This window comes from Osmerus mordax, chromosome 4 (genome assembly GCF_038355195.1).
Source record: "Osmerus mordax isolate fOsmMor3 chromosome 4, fOsmMor3.pri, whole genome shotgun sequence".
In the NCBI taxonomy this organism is placed as follows: Eukaryota; Metazoa; Chordata; class Actinopteri; order Osmeriformes; family Osmeridae; genus Osmerus; species Osmerus mordax.
The window spans coordinates 19960174-19982016 of NC_090053.1; the positions used below are offsets into that span (position 1 = coordinate 19960174).

Below are 21843 nucleotides of genomic sequence, written 5' to 3' on the forward strand. Positions count from 1 at the left end.
GGAGATCTCGTGCAGGACTTATAGCCTGCATGGAGAATACCAAATCGAATTCCTTGTATCTGTATACATGGCGAAATAAAGTTGAATTGAATTGACCCAGTTTATAAAGAGAGCGCTCTGTCAGATGACGGTTGATGTGTTGTGACTGTAGCCTGTGGATATCACCCGTGGCGATCGTATGGAGAACACACACACACAGAACACACACAGAACACACACAGAACACACAGAACACACACACACACAGAACACACACACACACACAGGGAGAACACACATGAGGGACAACAAGTATGAACTCACTGTACACACATAGCATCCGTTACAGACAACACAGCTGGGGGCAGACGCACACACACACACACACAATCACACACTCACACTCACACACACAGACACACACAATACACACAGGGGCATAATGTGCACATACAGAGTGATAAATTAGTTGTGCGAATATAACATATACACACATAATCGTAACAACAGAACACATACAATACTCTCTCCTTGAATTGAATTTTTATTGTGCTTTGAAGCAAGAGGATAGAAAGTGGCTGATTGCATTTGTGGTTCCTAAATGCATTAGTCATTTCATTTTAAATGGATGTTCCCTCTTGGGTTAATGTAGTTTTTAGTTAAACATTAGCAGCTTTTAATTGCTTTCAGGGGTGGGGTTTCTGATCCTGACTGCAGGACTGTATGTACTCTAATATCAGGGACACCAGGCGGCTTCAAGCATTGTGAGGAACCTCCTCTCCATCCCTCTCTTTCCTGGCTCGCTAGCTCCCCAGCCCTCTCTCTCTCTCTCTTCCCTTCTCTTCCTGGCTCTCTCCTTCCCTCTCTCTCTTTCTTCCTTTCTCTCCTTCTCTCCCTCTCCTCTCTCTTTCTCTCTCTCTCTCTCTCTCTCTCTCTCTCTCTCTCTCTCTCTTCTTCCTCCTCCCTCTCTTTCTTTCTTTCTTCCTCTCCTTCTCTTTCTCTTGCTTTCTCCGTCTTTCCTTATCCTTCTCTCCCTCACCTTTCTCTCTCTCTCCCCCCGTCTCTCTCTCTCCCCCCCTTGTCTCTCTCCCCCCCTGTCTCTCTCTCTCTCCCCCCCCCCTGTCTCTCTCTCCCCCCCTGTCTCTCTCTCTCTCCCCCCTGTCTCTCCCCCCCTGTCTCTCTCTCTCTGTGGAGTCTTGTTTCCAGGTGTGAACACAGGGTGAGAAAACACACTGACACATCACTCAGCTCCCCTGTTCTGTGGTGCAGTGCTAATTGGTGAAATTTGAGGTCCTCCCCACACACACACGCACACACACAGCCACACACACATATTCTCACATACACACAACCACACACACACACACAGTACATACTGTGCTTCCACCAACTCAGAGACTAAATATGCAGATTTCATTACATACCACCAACAGGAGGACCCGAGGTTTTCGCAGTGCAGGTTCTGCTGAACTCTGACTAATATGCCGACTCAGTCTCAAGTTTATGAATGTGTTTGTTTCGTATGCCTGGGCGTCCCCCAGAAGGGGATCGATGGAGTTTCACAGCCTCAGCGCCAGTTCGTCCTGGAGGGGCTGAGCTCTCTGACTGCCACGGTGGCCGATCAGAAAGCTATTAAACAGCACTTCAGTTCAATTACGAGAACACTTGCGGCGTTGTGCTTAATCTGTGACAACAACGCCATGATACATTAAACTCCACATCTATTTCATTCAACACCCTTGTGATCAAGCTGAAAGGAAATTAATTGTAAATAACTTGCGATACAGCAGTAAGCTTCATAACAAAACTTGTATTGCTTTTCTGTTTCTGATCATGAAGTATACATGGGGGGAAGGGAATTGTTTAGTGGTTAGAGCTTTTGCCTGCAGATCGAGAGATCCCAAGTACATCTCTTCGGATAAAACCGTCAGCTAAATGAATACATTGAGAAATGGTATTCGTGTGTGGTCTGAGCATGTTCACGTAGGTGTGTAGTCTGACCGTTACAGTTTTTCTCGATTGGTTACACACATTTTCTGAATGCATACCTCATACTCTCAGAACTCTACACACAAATAAAAAAAACACACACACAATGGGCAAAACCCCTCACTTCTCCTGCAAAATTAAACTTAACATTCAAAACAATGTTATTTAATCTCAAAATGGTATTTTGTTTTCAAATGACAAACACAAACCATCATATGAATAGACATTTATAAGAACCATTTGAACACTGATGTGCAGTGTTCAAATGGTTTGTTCAGTGTTACATTTACTACAGACAGTACATACATAAGTGTGTTGTAAAATATATGAGAATATTGTTTTTATACTCAGAACACAGAAATACACGGTAACAAACATATTTTACGTATTTTTCCCAGAAAAACAATGTACACAGTGTAAATCCCAACCAACACAAAGTTGCACATACAGTGGTCTACATACAAAACAACAGAATAATTTACTGTATAGTGTATACAGTTACATTATTATAATTTTTCTTTGTATTTGCCGTAATGTTATGGCGTTATTTTCTAGGACCATGTTCATAATTTCAGTTTCCTGTTCAGGAGACAGAAGACGTTCCCGACCACCTTGTGTTGGTAATCTTTCAGTTCTGCCAAACAAATAGTAAAATACTGTAAATACTGTGTAGGAATACAAAGTAGGAATACATTTTCCAAATACTTGAAACATACTTTATTTTTACAGTCCTACAGAACAGTCCACAGGCAATACTGTACTACTGTATTCATTGAGTACTGTATTGATATGCAGTAGGCCTACTGCAATTTTGTAGTAAGAGTAGATTTCTTACCTATTCTCATTTTGGAAAGTCCGGATGATGGATGCTACAGTGTAAACTGCTCAAATTTGGCTGTACTCTTTGCCCAGCCTCCCTCATTGTTAGACCATGGTTGACTACATGGTCAACCAAAGCGGCTCGGATCTCATCAGAGATTATGGTCTTTGGCCTTCCTCATCCTCGTCCTCCCCGTCCTCCTCCTCTTACTCTCACTCCTCTGCCTCTGTTTCCAATGTTGGCATCCATTGCTCAAAAACAGAAGAGGTCACCTGTTGCCATTTTATGCTAAAGCTCTGATTGCTAATTGTAAAACTGTGTGACAGGTGTTTGTCCATGCGATGAGTCAGTGTGCGTATTTGAATGGCAGTGTGTTCCTTGTGAAAACAAAAGATTTTCTTCATGAAAATTGTGCCAAATGCAGATAATTGTGTGTAGTGTTTTGAAAAAAGTGTGTTTTAGAACTGCAATTTGAGTGTAAAGCAGGAATTGTGCTTGTAGTTTAGCAGAATTGGTTCATGGGGTTGGTGCATGAGTTACATGTTGTGGTCATTGTGTCTCAAGTACCAGTATTTGTGTGTAAACAATTGAGAAAAACTGTAATACAACTTTAGTGTTGGGATTCCTCCCCTGAGTGGGGTGCAGATCCCTTCCCCTCTGTGACCTGACCTGCAGTGTGCCCTCCCGTCCTGCAGGTGGAGCGAGAGAAGGCTGTGCTGCTGCTGAGCCTCCAGGAGTCCCAGACCCAGCTGCAGCACACGCAGGGCGCCCTGTCCGAACAGCACGAGCGCATGCACCGCCTCACCCAGCACGTCAACGGACTGAGGCGTTGCCACGGCGACGACAAGAACGCCGACGAGCAGGAAAGCGAGAAGCCCGACGGCAGCCCCTCCCCCCCCGGTCGCCACGCCGACAACGAGGTGGTGGACATGGACATCCACGGGTTCGAGATCCTGGAGTGTAAGTACAAGGTGGCGGTTACCGAGGTGATCGATTTGAAGGCGGAGCTAAAGGCCCTGAAGGAGAAGTACAACCAGTGCGTGGAGGGCCAGGGGGACGAGCTAAGCGGACGCGAGGGGCGCGTCCAGGCGCTGAATGAGCAGGTGATTCGCCTGGAACGAAGCTCCCGCGAAGGCCGCGAGAAGCTGACGTCCCTGGAGGCGGAGCTTCGGGCGGCGACGGGCATGGCCGGGGAGACCCAGGCCATGCTGAACACGGCGCAGGACGAGCTGGTGACCTTCAGCGAGGAGCTGGCCCAGCTCTACCACCACGTCTGCCTCTGCAACAACGAGACGCCCAACCGCGTCATGCTGGACTACTACCGCCAGAGCCGTGTGACCCGCAACGGCAGCCTGAAGGGCCCAGAGGACCCGCGCGCCCTCCTCTCCCCTCGCCTGGCCCGCCGCCTGGCCGCCGCCGCCGCCTCGCTCGAACCCCCGCGCAGCCCCCTGGACTCCCCCTCCCGGGACCCCCAGGGAGGGGACGCCTCCGCAGGGGGGCGGGAGTCCCCGGCCCCCGGTGGACTCACCCAGGGCAGCCCCACCCGGACCCCCATGGGCTCCCCGGTCATCAGCATCTCTCCCTCCCCCTCCCCGGTGCCCGAGGCTGGGGGGGACCTCCGCAAGGAGCCCATGAACATCTACAACCTGAACGCCATCATCCGGGATCAGATCAAGCACCTCCAGCGGGTGGTGGACCGCTCCCTGCAGCTGTCCCGGCAGAGGGCCGCGGCCAGGGAGCTGGCCCCCATGCTGGACAAGGACAAGGAGGCCTGCCTGGAGGAGATCCTCAAGCTCAAGTCCCTGCTCAGCACCAAGAGGGAGCAGATCGCCACCCTCAGGCTGGTCCTCAAGGCTAACAAGCAGGTAAGGAGATATGCAGACTCTGGATGTGGACAAATCCTGTCCTGGGAAGAATCCCGAATCTAATCCTAATCCCTAAACCCTGTCTCTTAGACGGCGGAGGTGGCGCTAGCTAACCTGAAGAGCAAATACGAGAACGAGAAGTCGATGGTGACGGAGACCATGATGAAGCTGAGGAACGAGCTGAAGGCCCTGAAGGAGGACGCCGCCACCTTCTCCTCGCTGCGCGCCATGTTCGCCACACGGTGAGCGGCATGCTGGGAAGTCAGAGCACGTTAGCCAATGGCTGTTGAGGAGAAGATGTGCGGTGTGTCAGGAAGAAAGTGTGCAAAGATGGAAAACCTTTCTATTCTCTTCTTGAGTCAAGTTGTTCTTCTCACCTCTCCACTCAAATGTTCCCCTGTCTTTCTCTATACTTATCGCTCTCCCTCGCATTCTCTCTCTCTCCCTTTCTCCCTGTTGCTCTCTTTCTTCCCCCCCATATCTCCCTTCCACTCCTCTCCTCCTCCCCTCCCCTCCACTAATCTCCTCCTCCCCTCCCCTCCACTCCTCTCCTCCTCCCCTCCCCTCCACTCCTCTCCTCTCCTCTCCTCCTCCCCTCCACTCCACTCCACTCCACTCCACTCCTGCTCCCCTCCACTCCACTCCTCTCCTCCTCCCCTCCCCTCCCCTCCCCTCCACTCCTCTCCTCCTCCCCTCCTCCCCTCCCCTCCCCTCCCCTCCTCCCCTCCCCTCCCCTCCCCTCCCCTCCCCTCCCCTCCCCTCCCCTCCCCTCCCCTCCCCTCCACTCCACTCCCCTCCCCTCCCCTCCACTCCTCCTCCCATCCCCTCCCCTCCTCCTCCCCTCCCCTCCCCTCCCCTCCTCCTCCCCAGGTGTGATGAGTATGTGACCCAGCTGGATGAGATGCAGAGGCAGCTGGCCGCAGCCGAGGACGAGAAGAAGACCCTGAACTCGCTCCTCCGCATGGCCATCCAGCAGAAGCTGGCCCTGACCCAGCGCCTGGAGGACCTGGAGTTCGACCACGAGCTGACCTACCGCGGCCGCGGAGCCAAGGTGCCCAGGATCAGGACCAGCCCGCCCAAAGTAAGTCGCCGGGCGGCAGTCACCGCCCCCCCCCAGCCCCACCATGGTCCACAGACCCTCCGGTATCACCATCACCCCCCATTCCTTCCACCACACCACCCTGAGCAGCTCTCCTTCCCTGGAGCTCCCCCCTTCCCTGTCCCCATCTCCCTGGTCGTCCCCAGACCCACCACCCCAGACCTCCACCCTGCCCCCCCTGGGGCACCCCGATTGGTCCCTGGGCACCCAGACCTTCCTCATAGACCCCCATGCTCTCAGCCTGGAGTTCAGACGGCTCGTCCACACTCGAGACTCCACCCAGCGGTCGCCTAGCTCCGCCCCTGCAACCCCCTACCGGCGGAGTAGGTGAACACCCAACACACTCTCCCGGCCACCCCTTGCCCTTGTGCCTACAGTTCCCAGAATCCCCCAGCCGGGCTGAGAGGATTGGTAGAGACACTGAGAGGAAGACAGACTGGTTTCCACTCTCTCACATCCTGTGACTATCTTCTCAGGGACATGATATGATGAGGGGCCCGATGAGAAAAAAAGATAGTTTGTGACTCAGTTTGGTAGGATACTTCAGATGATGTGTTCTCGCTCTGTATAGTTCCATTATAACAAGTGAATGTGGATACAAAACCCAGGCGATCCAAAGTTTTACAGATAGATACACAACGGATAAATTGCATTTTAGAAACAGTTTGATGGAAATAATTTGAAAGCGATCTTTCTCTCCTTTTTCTGTTATTTGACACCATGCAGTGTGGTTGTATAGGGTTTCCCTGTGTAGCTATTTGGCTCAGAAAAGCCTGAAAGTGGAAGCTGAGTGCTCTGCTAAGTGTCTCACATCATCGTTCTCATCTCGCCTCCTCTGGTAACCATCATTTCACACCCACGATCAACACAGTCAGGCCATCGATTTCCCCTGTTTTTCTTCATTGCATGTGTTAATCATTCACTTGGTGTCACGAAAATGAGCTTGTAGCTCACTTACTAGCCTGGCTGTGTCCACCCTTACTCAGCCTGGGAGGACTGTTGTGATGTGGTATTCATTTACCGACAGCGCCACCTGGTGGCTGAGTCCTAGAAGTACAGCCAACCGTCAACTCCCTCCAAATCGCCATAAACAGTATGAATGTATGGCAAAATTGCTCATTTAAAGTTTGTATTGATAAACCCTGTATAAACCTCTGTAGAAATCATTACAGTTCGTAGAAACCTTGCAGTTTCTTTTTTTTTCTTGCGTTACGATATCATTGTTAAGGCATGCTGTGGTATTTCCAATTGTTCCACCTCCTGCTGCGGAGCAAAAAGCATTTGACAGGCGAATCCTTCTCTGGGTTTGATTAGCCAGGTCTGTAGGGAGAGCGCTCCACCCCAGAGCAGCGTGGAAACCAGTGTGCCTCCTCTCCGCGTCCAGATTGTCTACACTGCAGCCAGGTTGTTGAGAAGATACAGGCATGTTGTGATGGATATTTCCTAGGATAGTCCAAGCATGTTCTAGTGTTGTGAGATCCGATCAACCGCTGTGTAGCTGCAGTGTAAGGCACCTGGAATGACCTCAGTGGCCCCTGACAACTCTCCTGGGAAACCCCAACCAGCCCTAACCCTAACTGGATGTCACAGGCCCTTAGATAGTCGCGCCCCCCCCCCCCTCTCACCCCTCCCTCACCCCTCCTCTCCCCCACACCCTCCTGCCTGCAGGTGTCTCATCCTCCATGTCCGGCACTGGTACGAGAAGCTGTCCTGTCAAATGCTGTTTGTGCCTTTCCCTTCCTCTGACAATCAGAATACAAGCATGCCACGTTGTATATCTGAAAACAGCATCCTTGTTTATGCTCACTTAGATTACCGTAAAGGCTCGTTCACACTGCCCAAACACACACCAACACGCACCAACAGACAGAAGTTGTTGGGTCGTGTCGGTTTGGTGCGATGTGCCTGTTGGTGTTTGTTGGAGCTGTGTGAAAACGACAGTTATCTTTCCAAACGTTCTAAACCCAACAGCCGACAAGAGAATGGTTGGTGCTTGTTGTGGTTTGTTAGACATTGTCGGTGCAGTGTGAACTGGCCCTTAAGTCCCAATGTTGGTGACACACATGGGAGAAACAGCAGCTCTCTGTAGAAGCGTCATGGTGGACTGCGGACGAACGGTGAGGATCCATGCTGCTGGGTCTGTGGTTCATGTACAGGCGTGTTCTGCTGTGTGTTATATCCATGATGTTTGTATGTGTTTCTTTTGTGCAGCACAGACAAATACAGTACTGGATTTGAACGTGTGCGTAAACGCTTTGTCTTTTGTGTCCTGGTGTGTCCTTTTTGTGTGTGTCTGTATTCTTGGTTGTGAGTTGTGTGTGTGTGTGTGTGTGTGTGTGTGTGTGTGTGTGTGTGTGTGTGTGTGTGAGTGAGTGTTTGGTTATAAGATAAGATATACTTTAATGTCCCCATAGGATGTGTGTGTGCATGTGTTCATGTGTGTAAGTACGCGTGTGTACGTGTGTGTGTGTGCATGTGTGTACATGTGTGTGTGTGTGTGTGCTGGCAGTGTGTGAGCAGTGCAGTCTGTCCTGGAGTCAGATGGGACTGGGCTGCAGTAATGAACAGACCGCCAGATGTCACAAACGACCGGGGCTCATTATGGATCTGACTGTATACAATTGCAACAAAGGGTCTTTGGTTTGTTGCCGTATGAAGTCCCAGGCATCTCTATCTCTCTGCCGAGCCTGTCCTCTCTGTTTGTGTCTGTCCCTCGCTCTCATCCTGACTGTGTTGCCTCTCTGTATATCTGTCTAATGTATCAGTCTCTCGCAGATTGTCAGCAGCCTGTCGCCTCAGTATCGACACTCTCCCCACAACTTAGGAGAGAGAGAGCCCTCCTAGGTGTCCACAGGTAAACACACACACACACACAGACCTCTGATCTGTCTCTACCTTTCTGTTTCTCCCTCTCCTTTCTGCTTTTTTTGCTCTCTTCTTCACTCTCCCTCTCCTTCTCGTTCTTTGTTTCTCTCCCTCTCCTTCTCTCAGTCTCTCCTTCTCTCAGTCTCCCTCTCTCCCTCCACTTCCCTCCCTGTCCTTCTGTCTCTCTCCCTCTCCCCCTCTCCTCTCTTTCTCTCTTTCTCCCTCACTCATGGCGCCACTCCTAAGGGAGTCAGGTGGCTGAGCGGTTAGAGAATCGGGCTAGTACTCAGAAGGTCGCTGGTTCGATTCCTGGCCGTGTCAAATGACATTGTGTCCTTGGGCAAGGCACTTCACCCTACTTGCTTCGGGGGAATGTCCCTGTACTTACTGTAAGTCGCTCTGGATAAGAGCGTCTGCTAAATGACTAAATGACGAAACCTCATGAACGTGTTGAATGACCACAGCGCAGAGCGCTCAGAGAGCTTTCTCTCTCCTTCTCGTTCTTTCTGTATCCCTCTCCTTCCCTCAGTCTCTCCCTTTCCTTCTCTCAGTCTCCCTCTCTCCCTCCACTTCCCTCGCTCTCATTCTCTCCTCTCTCTCTCTCTCTCTCTCTCTCGAGAGAGTGCTCAGAGAAGCGAGGATGAGAGAGGAGAGAAGACTGTCACACCGGCTCACTGTAACCTAGCTTAGCGGGAGACAAGGGTAGTGTTACCGTATTCATATCATAGCATACAGACTTTTCACTGCACTGATTGAGTGAACAGAGTTAGCAACTGTGCTACTGTATGTGAACAGTCTAGAGTAGACACACACTCACACTAATACATTCATGGTTATGCATGGCACATGTATCACTTGTTACAGCCTCACAGTCCAAATAAACCTCTTTATGAAAGGTTAAACTGAATTTTATCATCTCAGTGACTTGGCCAGGTAGCGTAACACACATTGAGTATGTAGGTAGCTGCTGAAAGGTCTGGTGTTGTCTATCACCTCCTAATCCTTGCTCCGGTCAGGATCTAGCCAATGTCTAAACCTCCTGTATGTTAAATCTTCCTTCCTTGTTTTCTCGTTCCCGTTAAAACAGTGTCTTTGCTTTGATCATGCTTGGAAACTGCTTTAGCCCCTCCCCCCTGGTACGGTTTTGATGTTGTTGGTTTAAATAAAGGATAGTTTTGACTTTCTTTCCTGTTTTTTCTCTCTCCTCTCACTATCTTCTCATCTCTCCATCCTACATCTCTCAGTTCTAACATAGGGGCAGCCCTCCAGGAAGACATGAAGGCCCACTCCAGCAGCAGTCAGTCCCCCCGTGACCCTCCCAGCGACCTGGTTCAGAAGCCCCAACGTACCGGCCCCTAACCCTTCCTGCCCACAGCCATCCTGCATCCTCACGGAGCCACACAGACACTCCGCTCCGAGGAGAGGGGGTTCTAGCCCCCTCAGAACCTGGCAACGCCCCGGCCCAGTTGCCTGTTCTCTGTGACCATTCATCAGCAACGTCCCGCCCCCTCACGCCCACTGCTGTCATTCCTGGTTGGCAGGGTTGCCAGTTCCAGACACACTGCTGCTCATTGGCTGGACGGGAATTACATCACATCCTGTTGAGTGGAGAGTGGACAGAGGAAGTAGATAGGATTGGAAATGTAGAGGGAATAATTCATGTCCTGTATCAATTTTTACTATCTATTTATTATCTATTTACTTCCTATTTATTTATTTATGGGTTTGCCTTATGTTTTTGTATTTATTATGCCGAATTGATAAGTGGATCATTTGAATGTTTGTTGGTCTTTCTTTGAAATGAACTTGACAAGATGTAAATCATTGCTGTGGTGTTCAACTTGAATTACGAGAATAGATTCTTATTCATTGATGATTAGCTATAATCATTTTCTTCTTGATAGCTGCCAAAAGAGAGAGAGAAAAAACTGTTGACCAAAAATCTTTTTATTTTATGGATAAGTATAACCCGTTTTCCTTCTGGTGAAGTGAAATGGTTTCAAACTTGCCTAACATTTGACATGAAACTGTCTAGTAAGATGAAATGTTAGAGTACATTACAGTACCCAGTTCTGTATCCTCTAAATGACTTGTTGAAAAATGTGAAAATTCATCAGCGTTGTTTAGGAGAGAATAATGGTTAAGCTATACAGTGTTTCCAGCAGAACATTGCTTGTAGTGCGGTGGATGACCAAACTACCACCTAATGCCAGTTCTCTTGAATTGCTTGTTCTTTTTATACAGATTGTTTTGCAAGACATACACATATATACTATATTTTTTACTTAAGTTGTTTTCTACTGCAGTGTCTGAGGTGGTTGTGTTTGTCCAGTAGTCCAGCTCTCTGGAGAGACAGCCGCCAGGAGCAAAAATAAGGGAAAGTCAGGAAAAAGTAGAATGAGATGAACGAGACAGAGAGAGAGAGTTCTAACACTTAGATGGGAAACAAATCGGTGAAGACATAATGAGATGATCTGGGGTTCGGAGGACTGACACGAGGCAGCAAACACAGATTGAGGTGGAATTGAAAACAAAGAAGAAGAACATCGTCTCGGACTAGAACCGTAACTGGCCCAGAGGCCTTTCGCGGCAAACCGGTTGACTTGACCTTGGAGTGAGCTAATAAGGCCAGAGCAGAGCATAGCTGTATCATATACATATATTACCTGGAATAATATATAATATTATCCCATGTAGATTCTTGACCCCCCCCTCTACCGTCCTCAGCATATTCAACAGAGGACACCCCCTCCCTCAGATAGGGCAAGCCTTCGGACACCCCCTCCCCCAGATAGGGCAAGCCGTCGGACACCCCCTCCCTCAGATAGGGCAAGCCGTCTAACAAAGCTAGCTCAGATCTTATAATATTGTGTCATCTTACAATACTGTTTTACATCATCGAGTTCCACAGTAATTGCAGTGGTGACCTCCATCTTCTAAGTATCCTTATTTTCAAGCACAATACACCTGATGCAGTACTATGATTCAAAGCAACCGTACCGGTCGGTGTGGACTCTGTGGTAGGATATTCTGGGTTGAGTTAGCTCAGTGGCTTCTCGACTGGTTCTGATACCATGGCAACCAGCTGACTGGCCACAGGAAGTGATCTGGAGAGGCTTCCCCGGATTCTTCTTTGTGTGTTCTGTCAATACTTTTACAATAAGTTATCTGTTCAAACAGCCTCACCTGAATTGATCCAACGTGAGGAGAGAGTGTTCAGTTTGATCCTGCCTGCGTTTTGTTTGAGTTACATGATGCTCATCTTCCTCTCTGACCCAACACCGGAGGAATCCACTCACTGCTGGGTTCTATTGGTCATGCCTGGACGAGACACGTTTATTGAAGAAAAAAAGGTTGTTTGAATACACAAAATAACCTGCTCTGGTTACCTCTGTGTTTTCCTGTTAGATGTTAGGCAATGAAATTCGTTTAAAAAACACACTGTTGGGCATTCTTTTCCCAGTGTTGGTGGGTGTTTGTTGTAGGTGGGACTTGTCTAGTTATAGGCATTGGTGTTTGGTATGTTGATTAATGCCTGTTTTAAGTTGTTGGATTTCTGTCTTCGTCGACTGTATGTTTCTGGGATTGTTTCTCCTGTAAACCACACGTTGGAACAGCAGGATAATAAGTTATTTTAAGAATCATAATTCCATTGCAGTTTTTAACCAACAATCAAAAGTGGGCAATGAGTTGTGGTTTCTCTCTGGGTTATTTTGCACAATATCAGTAAACCATGCAGAGACAGAAATTAAAGAAACAAAAATAAGAAAAAGATTACAGCAATAGTTCATTGGGTTCTATAGTTAATGATTCTTACTCTATTTAAAACAGTGTTCAACTTGTTTCAATAGAAAATTAAAACGATTGTCCTTGGACTTGTATAGTGCATCTGTGGTCGTGTGAGTGCTCATTCTTTATTTCTACATGACGTGTCATTCCATCATCAGAAAATCCGCTCACAAAACAGTGGAGCATCAACTATTAATTTACAGAACTTGCAATTTTCCTGTGAACTATTTCCTTGTTCACTATGGCTCCAAAGTGTGTTGCATGACTAACAGTATACTCAAAGAGGGTACAGTTACCATGCACAACCTGCTACTTCATTGCCACTAGTTTGCGCTGATACGATCATTCCTATTAGGCAGTGGCCCTAACGGGAGATTTGGTAGTGCTTTTCACCAGTCTGTGAAGAGGTAACAATGCGAGTCAAAACAGTGAGAACGGGGCGGAGTTAGTACTGGCCTGCACAAGGTGATTCTGGCACACTGAGATAAGCCGATGATGACGACCTAGAAAGCGCACACCGCGCACCACAGTTTAGCTTGAAGTTTGAGCGCACATCAGGGAACTGACTGGTCTATTGATCAGACGCATACATGGTTTGATCATTTTTTGGAAATACTTTTGAACAGTAGACTAAACCACGATTTATGTTAAGAGCCGGGCGTAGTAGTGAGCCACGCTTTATGTTACGAACCGACTGTAACATGCTGCACTGTAATTTTAAGGTCTTCATCAGTGTTTTCACAGTAAACCGCTTTTGAGCTTCTTGCTCTCCGGATATTTTTCGATGTTGGAACTTTCACCGCACGCGGACAAGGGAATGGACGGCTTCAGACGAGTGGCTTTTCGGAGGAAACCCCAAACGGTTTGACGACTCCGACATGGAAGATGAGGAATGTTCAGGTAGGTGTCTGGAGCGGTTTGCTCATTGAGCGGTTAGGGATCTCGCCTGGGACAGCGTAATTAATTTCACAAAGTACGTAGGCTACCTGATTTGTCCTCAAGGGAGATTCAAATGTGAACCTTTATTAAAGAGGGGATTTTACTGCCTTTACACTGACAATATGAGATTAAAGGGAGATTATATAACAGCACGTCGGTTTATCTAAACAACTCCTATGCTATTTTATCGCATTGTATTACTTTCAACGCCTGACTTTCCATGTCCGTGGGTAGGCGTGGAGGTGCTGTCAGAGTGTCTTTATCTTCTGCAACAAGCTGGGAACGCCATACCAGCACACCGACAAGTGTTTACTCAGTATCCCAGTGTCTGATTGACTGGCTGCTGGGAGAAGCTGTAATGTTGCAGCAACCAGACAAGCTCTAACCTGTTCTAATCACCTTCAGGTCTCCAGGCAGTATTTTTCTCCAGGAATGTTTTGTATGTGGAATAGCTCTGGCATTGTTTACTGGTCATGTATGACAAGGGGTGTAGGATTACATGTCTTGTGGATATTACAAATATGTATGGCAAACACATCAAAACATTTTGTTTTGATTTATTCATGATGTCATTATTCCCCCCCTCCTCCTCTCTCTCTCTAAGCTGTTACAGAGTTGTTCGTTTGTTGACAGTTTGTACCTACTGTGGATGTTGAATAGAGGCCCTGTGTATGGGAAAGTGTTGGCTTGCATTATAAGGTACCGAAAGTGTGTGGGGTGCAGTCCTTTTATAGATATCCAGCTGCTTGTTTAAACAAGGAATACAGCAGAATTCTGAGATCCAAGGGTGAACCCCGGTATCTCACCGGACAAGTGTGCGTATAGACCGAGGCCTTGCCGCAGAGGCCTGGGTTCAAATCCAGCCTTGGCCCTTTGCTGCATGTCTTCCCTCTCTCTCTCTCTCTCTCTCTCTCTCTCTCTCTCTCTCTCTCTCCTCTCTCTCTGTCTCTCTCTCTCTCTCTCTGTCTGTCTCTCTCTCTCTCTCTCTCTCTCTCTCTCTCTCTCTCTCTCTCTCTCTCTCTCTCTCTCTCTCTCTGCCTTTCCTGTCACACTTCACTTAAAATCTGTCAATTAAAGCATAAAACAACTAAAAAGACTAAGCCCAAGTGTTTCTCATGAACGTCGCTTCTGGGCGATGCCACAGCCAGGATGGGACAGCGTCACTACAGTGGACTGACTGTCTGACCTCACCTCTGATGCTGGCACTGGGGGAGCCATCAAGGACTTCCTGCTCACGTTAGTCACAGTCAGATTAGCCAAACCTCGTTATCTGTTCATGGATTGTATCTTCTAATTTATTAAAGTGTCTGTTAAATGAATGCATTACTAGCTCTGTCAATGCATCTACAGGTGTGTGCTTCTTTACCTGTCTCAGGACAGGTAAAGAAGCGGTGAGATCTCGAGACTCGTTGAGATCAACGAGTCTCACTTTAGATCCAGGTGCTTGCACCAAGCGTTAGTTAATAGGTTATAGGGGGAGTCAGATGGCTGAGGTGGTGAGGGAATCGGGCTAGTAATCAGAAGGTTGCTAGTTCGATTCCCAGCTATGCCAACCAAATGACGTTGTGTCCTTGGGCAAGGCATTTCACCCTACTTGCCTCGGGGGGAATGTCCCTGTACTTACTGTAAGTTGCTCTGGATAAGAGCGTCTGCTAAATGACTAAATGTAAAATGTAAATGTAAATGTTATAAGGCCATAGTTAGTAAGTCTTATCAAGACATTAACAATAACAAGCGTCATATAAGCTATTAAGTTAATTTAATCTTACTAGAACAATAACCCACAAACCCATCTTATAAGGGCCTTATTACCTATTAACTAACTATTATTGCAAGCACACGGATGTAAACAGGAAACACACTTGATTGGGAAACTCCAGGCTATCGCAGGGCACCTTATGACACCAGCCAGATCCTCTCTGGTCTTACGAATGAAACAAAATTCCCCCGGAGAGGCTTGTCCTTTCATGCCAGCATATCTCTGTAACATACTTCGAACGCAACCACCAAACAAACCTCCCACATAGACCTCTGCTGAAATAGTAGCTGAACTTGAGCTGAGCCACGATAGTTACATAGGTAGGTACAGGATAGGACTGATACAAGATAGGGCTATACAGACTGAATGATGGGATGGCTTCAAATGGAGTAGAGTACAAAGCCATGTGATTTTCCGGCTGGAGACAAATCCTCATTCCTTCCGCTAGACATGGTTCTGGATTGTTCTTGTCTGTTGTCAGTGTGTGCGCTGTGGCTCCTCCATGCGCAGGCCACTACAGAGATCCTGGGCTATTCTCTGGTTGAGGTGAATTTCTGAGGAAGGACTTAGTAAAGCAGCACAGGTTCTGAAGAAAACCCTTAGTCTCCCTTCCGATCCTGTGTGTGTGTGTGTGTGTTTGTGTGTGTGTTCTCGTTAATTGACGAAAAACTGGGACAATACCAAAATGCTTTTTATCTGAGTAAAGGTACATTTCATAATTATCTTCTTGCTGAATTTTATAGCTCTGAAATGTCATTAAATTCAGATTCTCTTTCGCTTTCAACGATGTCATGTAAGTGGTACACTGGCCCATAGCAGACCATTAGCTCAGTCATGTCATCTTTTTTATGATATTGGTCTATTTATACCCTTGTCAGTAATACAGTTTGTTGAGATAATCTTTTACTAATCCTGTTTGAGATTTTTTTATACTCAAATCTCTTCTCGTGTTAATAATCACCACCACCCAGGGGGAAGTGGCTTGGCTGTGCCGTTAGCCGTACTGTAAGTTAGACTAGGCATGAGGCCTCATCCAACTGCAACAATGGCCCTTATTGTTGTACCTCTGGCCCCCGCTAGCAGCAAGGCATTGTGGGTAGCTGGATGAATCACAACCTCTGTGGTCAGGCCTGCTCTGCTGTGTGTTCACAATGCTTCTCACTGTCCTGATCCAGGATCAGTCTCCCTCAGTCCACACAGTCATATTCACTAAGATCCATAAGGAAAAAGCATTTCCTGGATCTGCTGGATGACTGAGCAGCTTTCTGAAGGCTCTTCCCCTCTCATTGTTTAGACATTTAGTCATTTAGCAGACACTCTTATCCAGAGCGACTTACAGTAAGTACAGGGACATTCCCCCTGAGGCAAGTAGGGTGAAGTGTCTTGCCCAAGGACACAACGTCAGTTGGCATGACCGGGAATCGAACTGGCAACCTTCGGATTACTAGCCTGATTCTCTCACCGCTCAGCCACCTGACTCCCATTGTTGCTATGGTACCCATGCTCTGCTGGGTTTTAACCAGCTCCACATTGTTGAGCAACGCATCCAAGTTTGTTACGAGTGGTGCAATGTAAGACCTGCCATCCGCATGCTAATAAACACGGGTTATTACACCACCTTGTAAACTGCATTACCCACAAAGCATTGTGACATGTCCTTGCTGGGGTTGCTTCAGCTAATTCAGTAAGACCGCGATTCAGTGTGGGAAGCCAGGGCAGAGCGGTTGTGTTTTAGAAGAAGGAACCAGGATCTGTCAGGACAGCAAGGTCCCTCAAAGCAGGCTATTGTTTTGTCTGTGGACAAAATGAGATGAAATCTGAGAGATGTGCATCTGTATCTAAATAATGTGAAGCACTTTCAAACTTAAGTTACACAGTTAAGTAATATTATTATACACAGTTAAGTATTACAGAGTGTAAACCCATTATTCCAAGAAGACAGAAGAAGAAACCTTTAATTCGTCTTACAGGTATGACACACGCATGCAGGAAGTGTCTTACAGGTATGACACACATGCAGGGAGTGGCGACACCAGAGAGACACACACGCACACACACATGCACACACTAACCAGCATCTAATTTCTACTGCAGCTTGCAGAGTAGGGCAATGGCAGGAGAGGAAGATTAATGCGTTCCACGTGTCTGACCTTTGAACTCGTGATACAGAGTTATCTGGATTTACACCCTTGCACATATGAACACACACACAGTCCCTCTCCCTGAGCTTGTATTACTCTGCCAAGACACACCCACCTTCTCCATTGCTCTCTCTCTTTCTCTCTCTCTCTCTGTGTCTCTCTCTGTCTCTCACACATTTTCTTTGTTCTTTTTTCTTTCTTTCTCCTGCTGCACCCTCCTCCTTCTTTCGTTCTGGCCCTTCCTCTCAAATCTCTCCAGCTCCATATTTACCTTGTGATTATGTAATCACAGTGGGTGTGGGTGGGTCACTGGAAACTGGTAAAATATCCTTCCACATTCCTCACAGGGCAGGACACACAGTACACCTCTCTCTCTCTCTCTCTCTCTCTCTCTCTCTCTCTCTCTCTCTCTCTCTCTCTCTCTCTCTCTCTCTCTCTCTCTCTCTCTCATACGCACACCTCTGTCTCCCATGTGCACACCCTCTCTCTCTCTCCCATACGCACACCCTCTCTCTCTCCCATACGCACACCCTCTCTCTCTCCCATACGCACACCCCTCTATCTCTCTCATACGCACACCCTCTGTCTCTCTCTCTCTCTCTCTCTCTCTTTCTCTCTCTCTCTCTCTCTCTCTCTCTCATACGCACACCCTCTCTCTCTCATATGCACACCCTCTCTCTCTCTCTTTATCTCTCTCATACGTACACCCTCTATCTCTCTCATACGCACACCCTCTCTCTGGGCTGGTGGTCTGAACCGAACTATAACAATGTGAATCAGTCTCCAGTTTCCTAACAGATCCACTAGGGTCACCGGACGCCCACAGACTCACACACGTCCAATGAGAATCCTCAGTCCTGTAGCGCCTGCCCAGCACCCGGTCACCTCCCCTCTCATACCCCATCTGTTCTTCCTGGGACAGAACACAGGTCAGACCAGGCACATCAAATCAAATCAACATTTATTTGTAAAGCCCTTTTTACACGCAAGTATGTCACAGAGGGCTTCACATACGCCCACAGAAAGAAAACAATGAGGAGGTGGAGGGAGAGAGGAGAGAGAGTGGAAGGAGAGATGAGAGAGAGAGGAAGGAGAGAGGAGAGAGAGAGGAAGGAGAGAGGAGAGAGAGTGGAAAGAGAGATGAGAGAGAGAGGAAGGAGAGAGGAGAGAGAGAGGAAGGAGAGAGGAGAGAGAGGAAGGAGAGAGGTAACTGATTACAGTCTGTTTGTATAGAAATGTGTTGGGTATGGAGAGAGAAGTCTAATGACACACATCCGGCCCGCCGTGGGGGTGCGTTTGTTATTGAGCCACATGGTTGCTCAAGCATGGTGTTATTCAAGTTAAGATCTACACTATAATGTGTTTGTTATTTCCCAGAGGACTTCCAATCCCCTGATACAATGGCACCTTATCTCATTGAGTCAGAACCAGAATCACAGTACAGTCCTGGGCTGAACCCCGGTCCTGGGCTGAGTCAGAAACACAGTCCTGGGCTGAGTCAGAACCCCGGTCCTGGGCTGAGTCAGAAACACAGTCCTGGGCTGAGTCAGAACCCCAGTCCGGGCTGAGTCAGGACCCCGGTCCTGGGCTGAGTCAGAACCCCAGTCCTGGGCTGAGTCAGAAACACAGTCCTGGGCTGAGTCAGAACCCCGGTCCTGGGCTGAGTCAGAAACACAGTCCTGGGCTGAGTCAGAACCCCGGTCCTGGGCTGAGTCAGAAACACAGTCCTGGGCTGAGTCATGGGTATCAAACCCAGCTGTGACAGGCTGTGCAGGGTTCTGGTCCCCCCCTTAGCCCAACCCCAGCATCATTGTTTAACTGCCTCTGGAAAGAAAAGAGGAAGAGAGGTAGGAAAGAGAGAGAGAGGGAGAGAGAGAGAGAGAGAGGTGTATTTTCGGCCACCATTCATGTGCAGGAAGTGTGTTGCCTCAGTAGATGTGCACTTTCGCCCATTTCAGACTCAGTCTTTCTCTCCCTCCCTCGTTCTCTGTCTCTACCTCTACTGGATCTTACTGACACAACTTCTCCCTCACCGCCACCGGACTACCTGCTGCACAGCGGCCCGGAGGCCCACATGGACCGCCTGGCTAGCCGTTACTGGAAGTACCGGCCGCAGCCCTGCTCCTCGGGTAGGTGAGGGTGTGGAGGAGAGACCAGGGAAGGGAGAGACCAGGGAAGGGAGAGACCAGCGCTGGGTGGCTGGACACTCAGCCGGCTGGACTGAAATGTTTGTTTTGACTAAAAGATAAGTTGTTGATTTTGGATTTGGATTTTTTTTTTTTTTGAAAATGCACCGCCGACGGAAGTATTGGTTTTGGAGATGGACAGGTAAAGAAAGATGTTTGCGATCTGTTCTTGAGGTTTAAAGATTAAAGGGGATCTCCCTTCGACTTCCTGTCCTCCCTTCTACCTCTGTCTCTTTTAATCTCTGTCTCTCATCCCTCTCTCCATCCACCCCTCCTCCCTCCTCTGTTTTCTGAGATTAAGTGACATTTCAGTTAATCTCGTTCCTCTAGCAGCAAACAAGGGTCCTTCTCTGGTATTTCTGGCAGCTTTCCCAGACATCAGATGGCCGGTTGATTTTCCACTCATCTGCTGTTATGCTGCACTCTGACCATATGGTTTTAGAAGTGACAGACCCTGCAAACATGACTGAATTACCCTGAGAGCTGGCGGAATGAGACTGAGGAGACCAGTTACCCTGGCCTCCTCAGTGGACTGTTCTGTTCAGTAACTACTGCTGCTCTCTGAGCAGAGAAGTAACACATGTAAATAACTAAATGTAGTGGATGTACACCACATGCTGTGTGTAGAAAGAGTCGGACAAACTGTCATGGCTGTACTTTAGTTTAGCCGTGTGCGTGTGTGAGAGAGAGTGTGTGAGAGAGTGTGTGTGACACAGAGTGTGTGAGAGAGTTTGTGGGAAAGAGAGTGTGTGAAGAGTTTGTGGGAAAGAGAGTGTGTGAGAGAGAGAGTGTGAGAGAGAGTGTGAGAGTGAGTGAGAGAGAGAGAGTGAGAGAGAGTGAGAGAGAGAGAGTGAGAGAGAGAGAGAGAGAGAGGAGAGAGAGAGAGAGAGAGAGAGAGGCAGCAGACTATGCGTAGCTGTCAGCCTGGGAAACTGAAAGACAGTGTTGTTGTTTTGAACCCTGGGAATCAGCCCCTCTCCCTGGCCCCTCATCCAGCCTCCTTGTCCTCTTGGCAACATCCCAGATGGCCCATTACCCGTGTGTGTGTGTGGGTGAGTGTGTGAGTGAGTGAGTGTTTGAGTGAGTGATAGAGGGAGAGTCATTGTATGTCTGTGAGATGTTGTGGAGCGTAGGGTACTCTCCCACTCTTGTTGAATGGGAGGACTTGTGAGGCAGGCTTCTCCTCTCTCCTGACCAGGAAGGAAGGGCTGGGTGCTGCACGTCTCATTGTTACAGTGTGTGTGTGTTTCTGGTGTCTGTGGGGGGGGTGGGGGGGTGGGGGGGGGTGGACAGGAAATATAGCTCAGACTACTGCCTCACTGTAGAGGGACTCTGGATGCAGGAACAGTACGCTCTGCTGGCTGGATCAGACCATCTACTGGCAGCTGGGGTCCGGAGGCATAAGCGGTCACAGCTAGGGACAGTCATCTGGTCAGTGTGTGTGTGTGTGCTGTAGTCGTCGGAAAACCTGTGTCCAGCCATGGCCCAGAGATGATGCCGATCATATGGCACATATGTGAAGAGCAGGGAGCCACAAGCTTGTGTCAGCGTAGCTCTGCATGGTTAACACAGTGCATTACATCACTCTGGTCACAAATGAAAAAAGTCCACCCACCACTAGGGGGCAACCTGTAGGAAGAATAGTAATATAGGAGCCTTTAAAAGCTAGCATCTCAGAGGAGATGTTTCCGTTAGGCTGGTTGTGGGGATGACCAGACTGAATGGCGATGGTGGAGGTGCCTGTCAGCACTCTGTTCTGCTGGGATCATTTATTCATACTTCCCCCTGGATTTCCTTCCTCTCTGTTTTCACCCTGCTGAGGCTAATGGAATGTAGCTCTCCAGTATGTACAGTTTTGTGTGTGTGTGCGTGTGTGTGTGTGTGCGTGCGTGTGTGTGTATCTGTGTAACTACATTTAGCGTCCAATTTTGTATTATTCTTTCACTCATTCTACCAGTCTCTCTCTCCCTCTCTCTCTCCTCTCTCTACCCCCCCTCTCTCTCTCCCTCTCTCTCTCCTCTCTCTACCCCCCCTCTCTCTCTCCCTCTCTCTCCCTCTCTCTACCCCCTCTCTCTCCCTATCTCTCTCTCCCTCTCTCTCTCCTCTCTCTACCCCCCCCTCTCTCTCTCCCCTCTCTCTCCCTCTCTCTACCCCCTCTCTCTCCCTATCTCTCTCTCCCTCTCTCTCTCTCCTCTCTCTACCCCCCCCTCTCTCTCCCTCTCTCTCCCTCTCTCTACCCCCTCTCTCTCCCTATCTCTCCCCCCCCTCTCTCCCTCTCTATCCCCCCCCCCCTCTCTCTCTTTCTGTCTCTCTCAGTCTCTCTCTCTTTCTTTCTCTCTCAGTCTCTCTCTCTCTCTCTCTCTCACACTTCCCCCCCCCTCTCTCTCTCTCTCTCCTCTCTCTCTCTCTCTC

The 21843-nt window shown here is 48.5% G+C and overlaps 2 protein-coding genes across 2 annotated transcripts in view; both read left to right on the forward strand.

Annotated features, from left to right (window-relative positions):
* The window catches only part of bicd1a (bicaudal D homolog 1a), a 35478-nt gene extending 26882 nt beyond the window's left edge, over window positions 1-8596 (forward strand). Inside the window, exons 5-8 of the mRNA XM_067234541.1 lie at window positions 3484-4653; window positions 4744-4895; window positions 5524-5734; window positions 8528-8596. Of these exons, the coding sequence (XP_067090642.1) occupies window positions 3484-4653; window positions 4744-4895; window positions 5524-5734; window positions 8528-8596 (1602 nt within the window). The remainder of the gene's footprint in view (window positions 1-3483; window positions 4654-4743; window positions 4896-5523; window positions 5735-8527) is intronic.
* Window positions 8597-13243: 4647 nt separating this feature from the next.
* The window catches only part of fgd4a (FYVE, RhoGEF and PH domain containing 4a), a 34397-nt gene continuing 25797 nt past the window's right edge, over window positions 13244-21843 (forward strand). Inside the window, exon 1 of the mRNA XM_067233965.1 lies at window positions 13244-13306. Within this exon, the coding sequence (XP_067090066.1) occupies window positions 13285-13306 (22 nt within the window). The 5' untranslated portion in view covers window positions 13244-13284. The remainder of the gene's footprint in view (window positions 13307-21843) is intronic.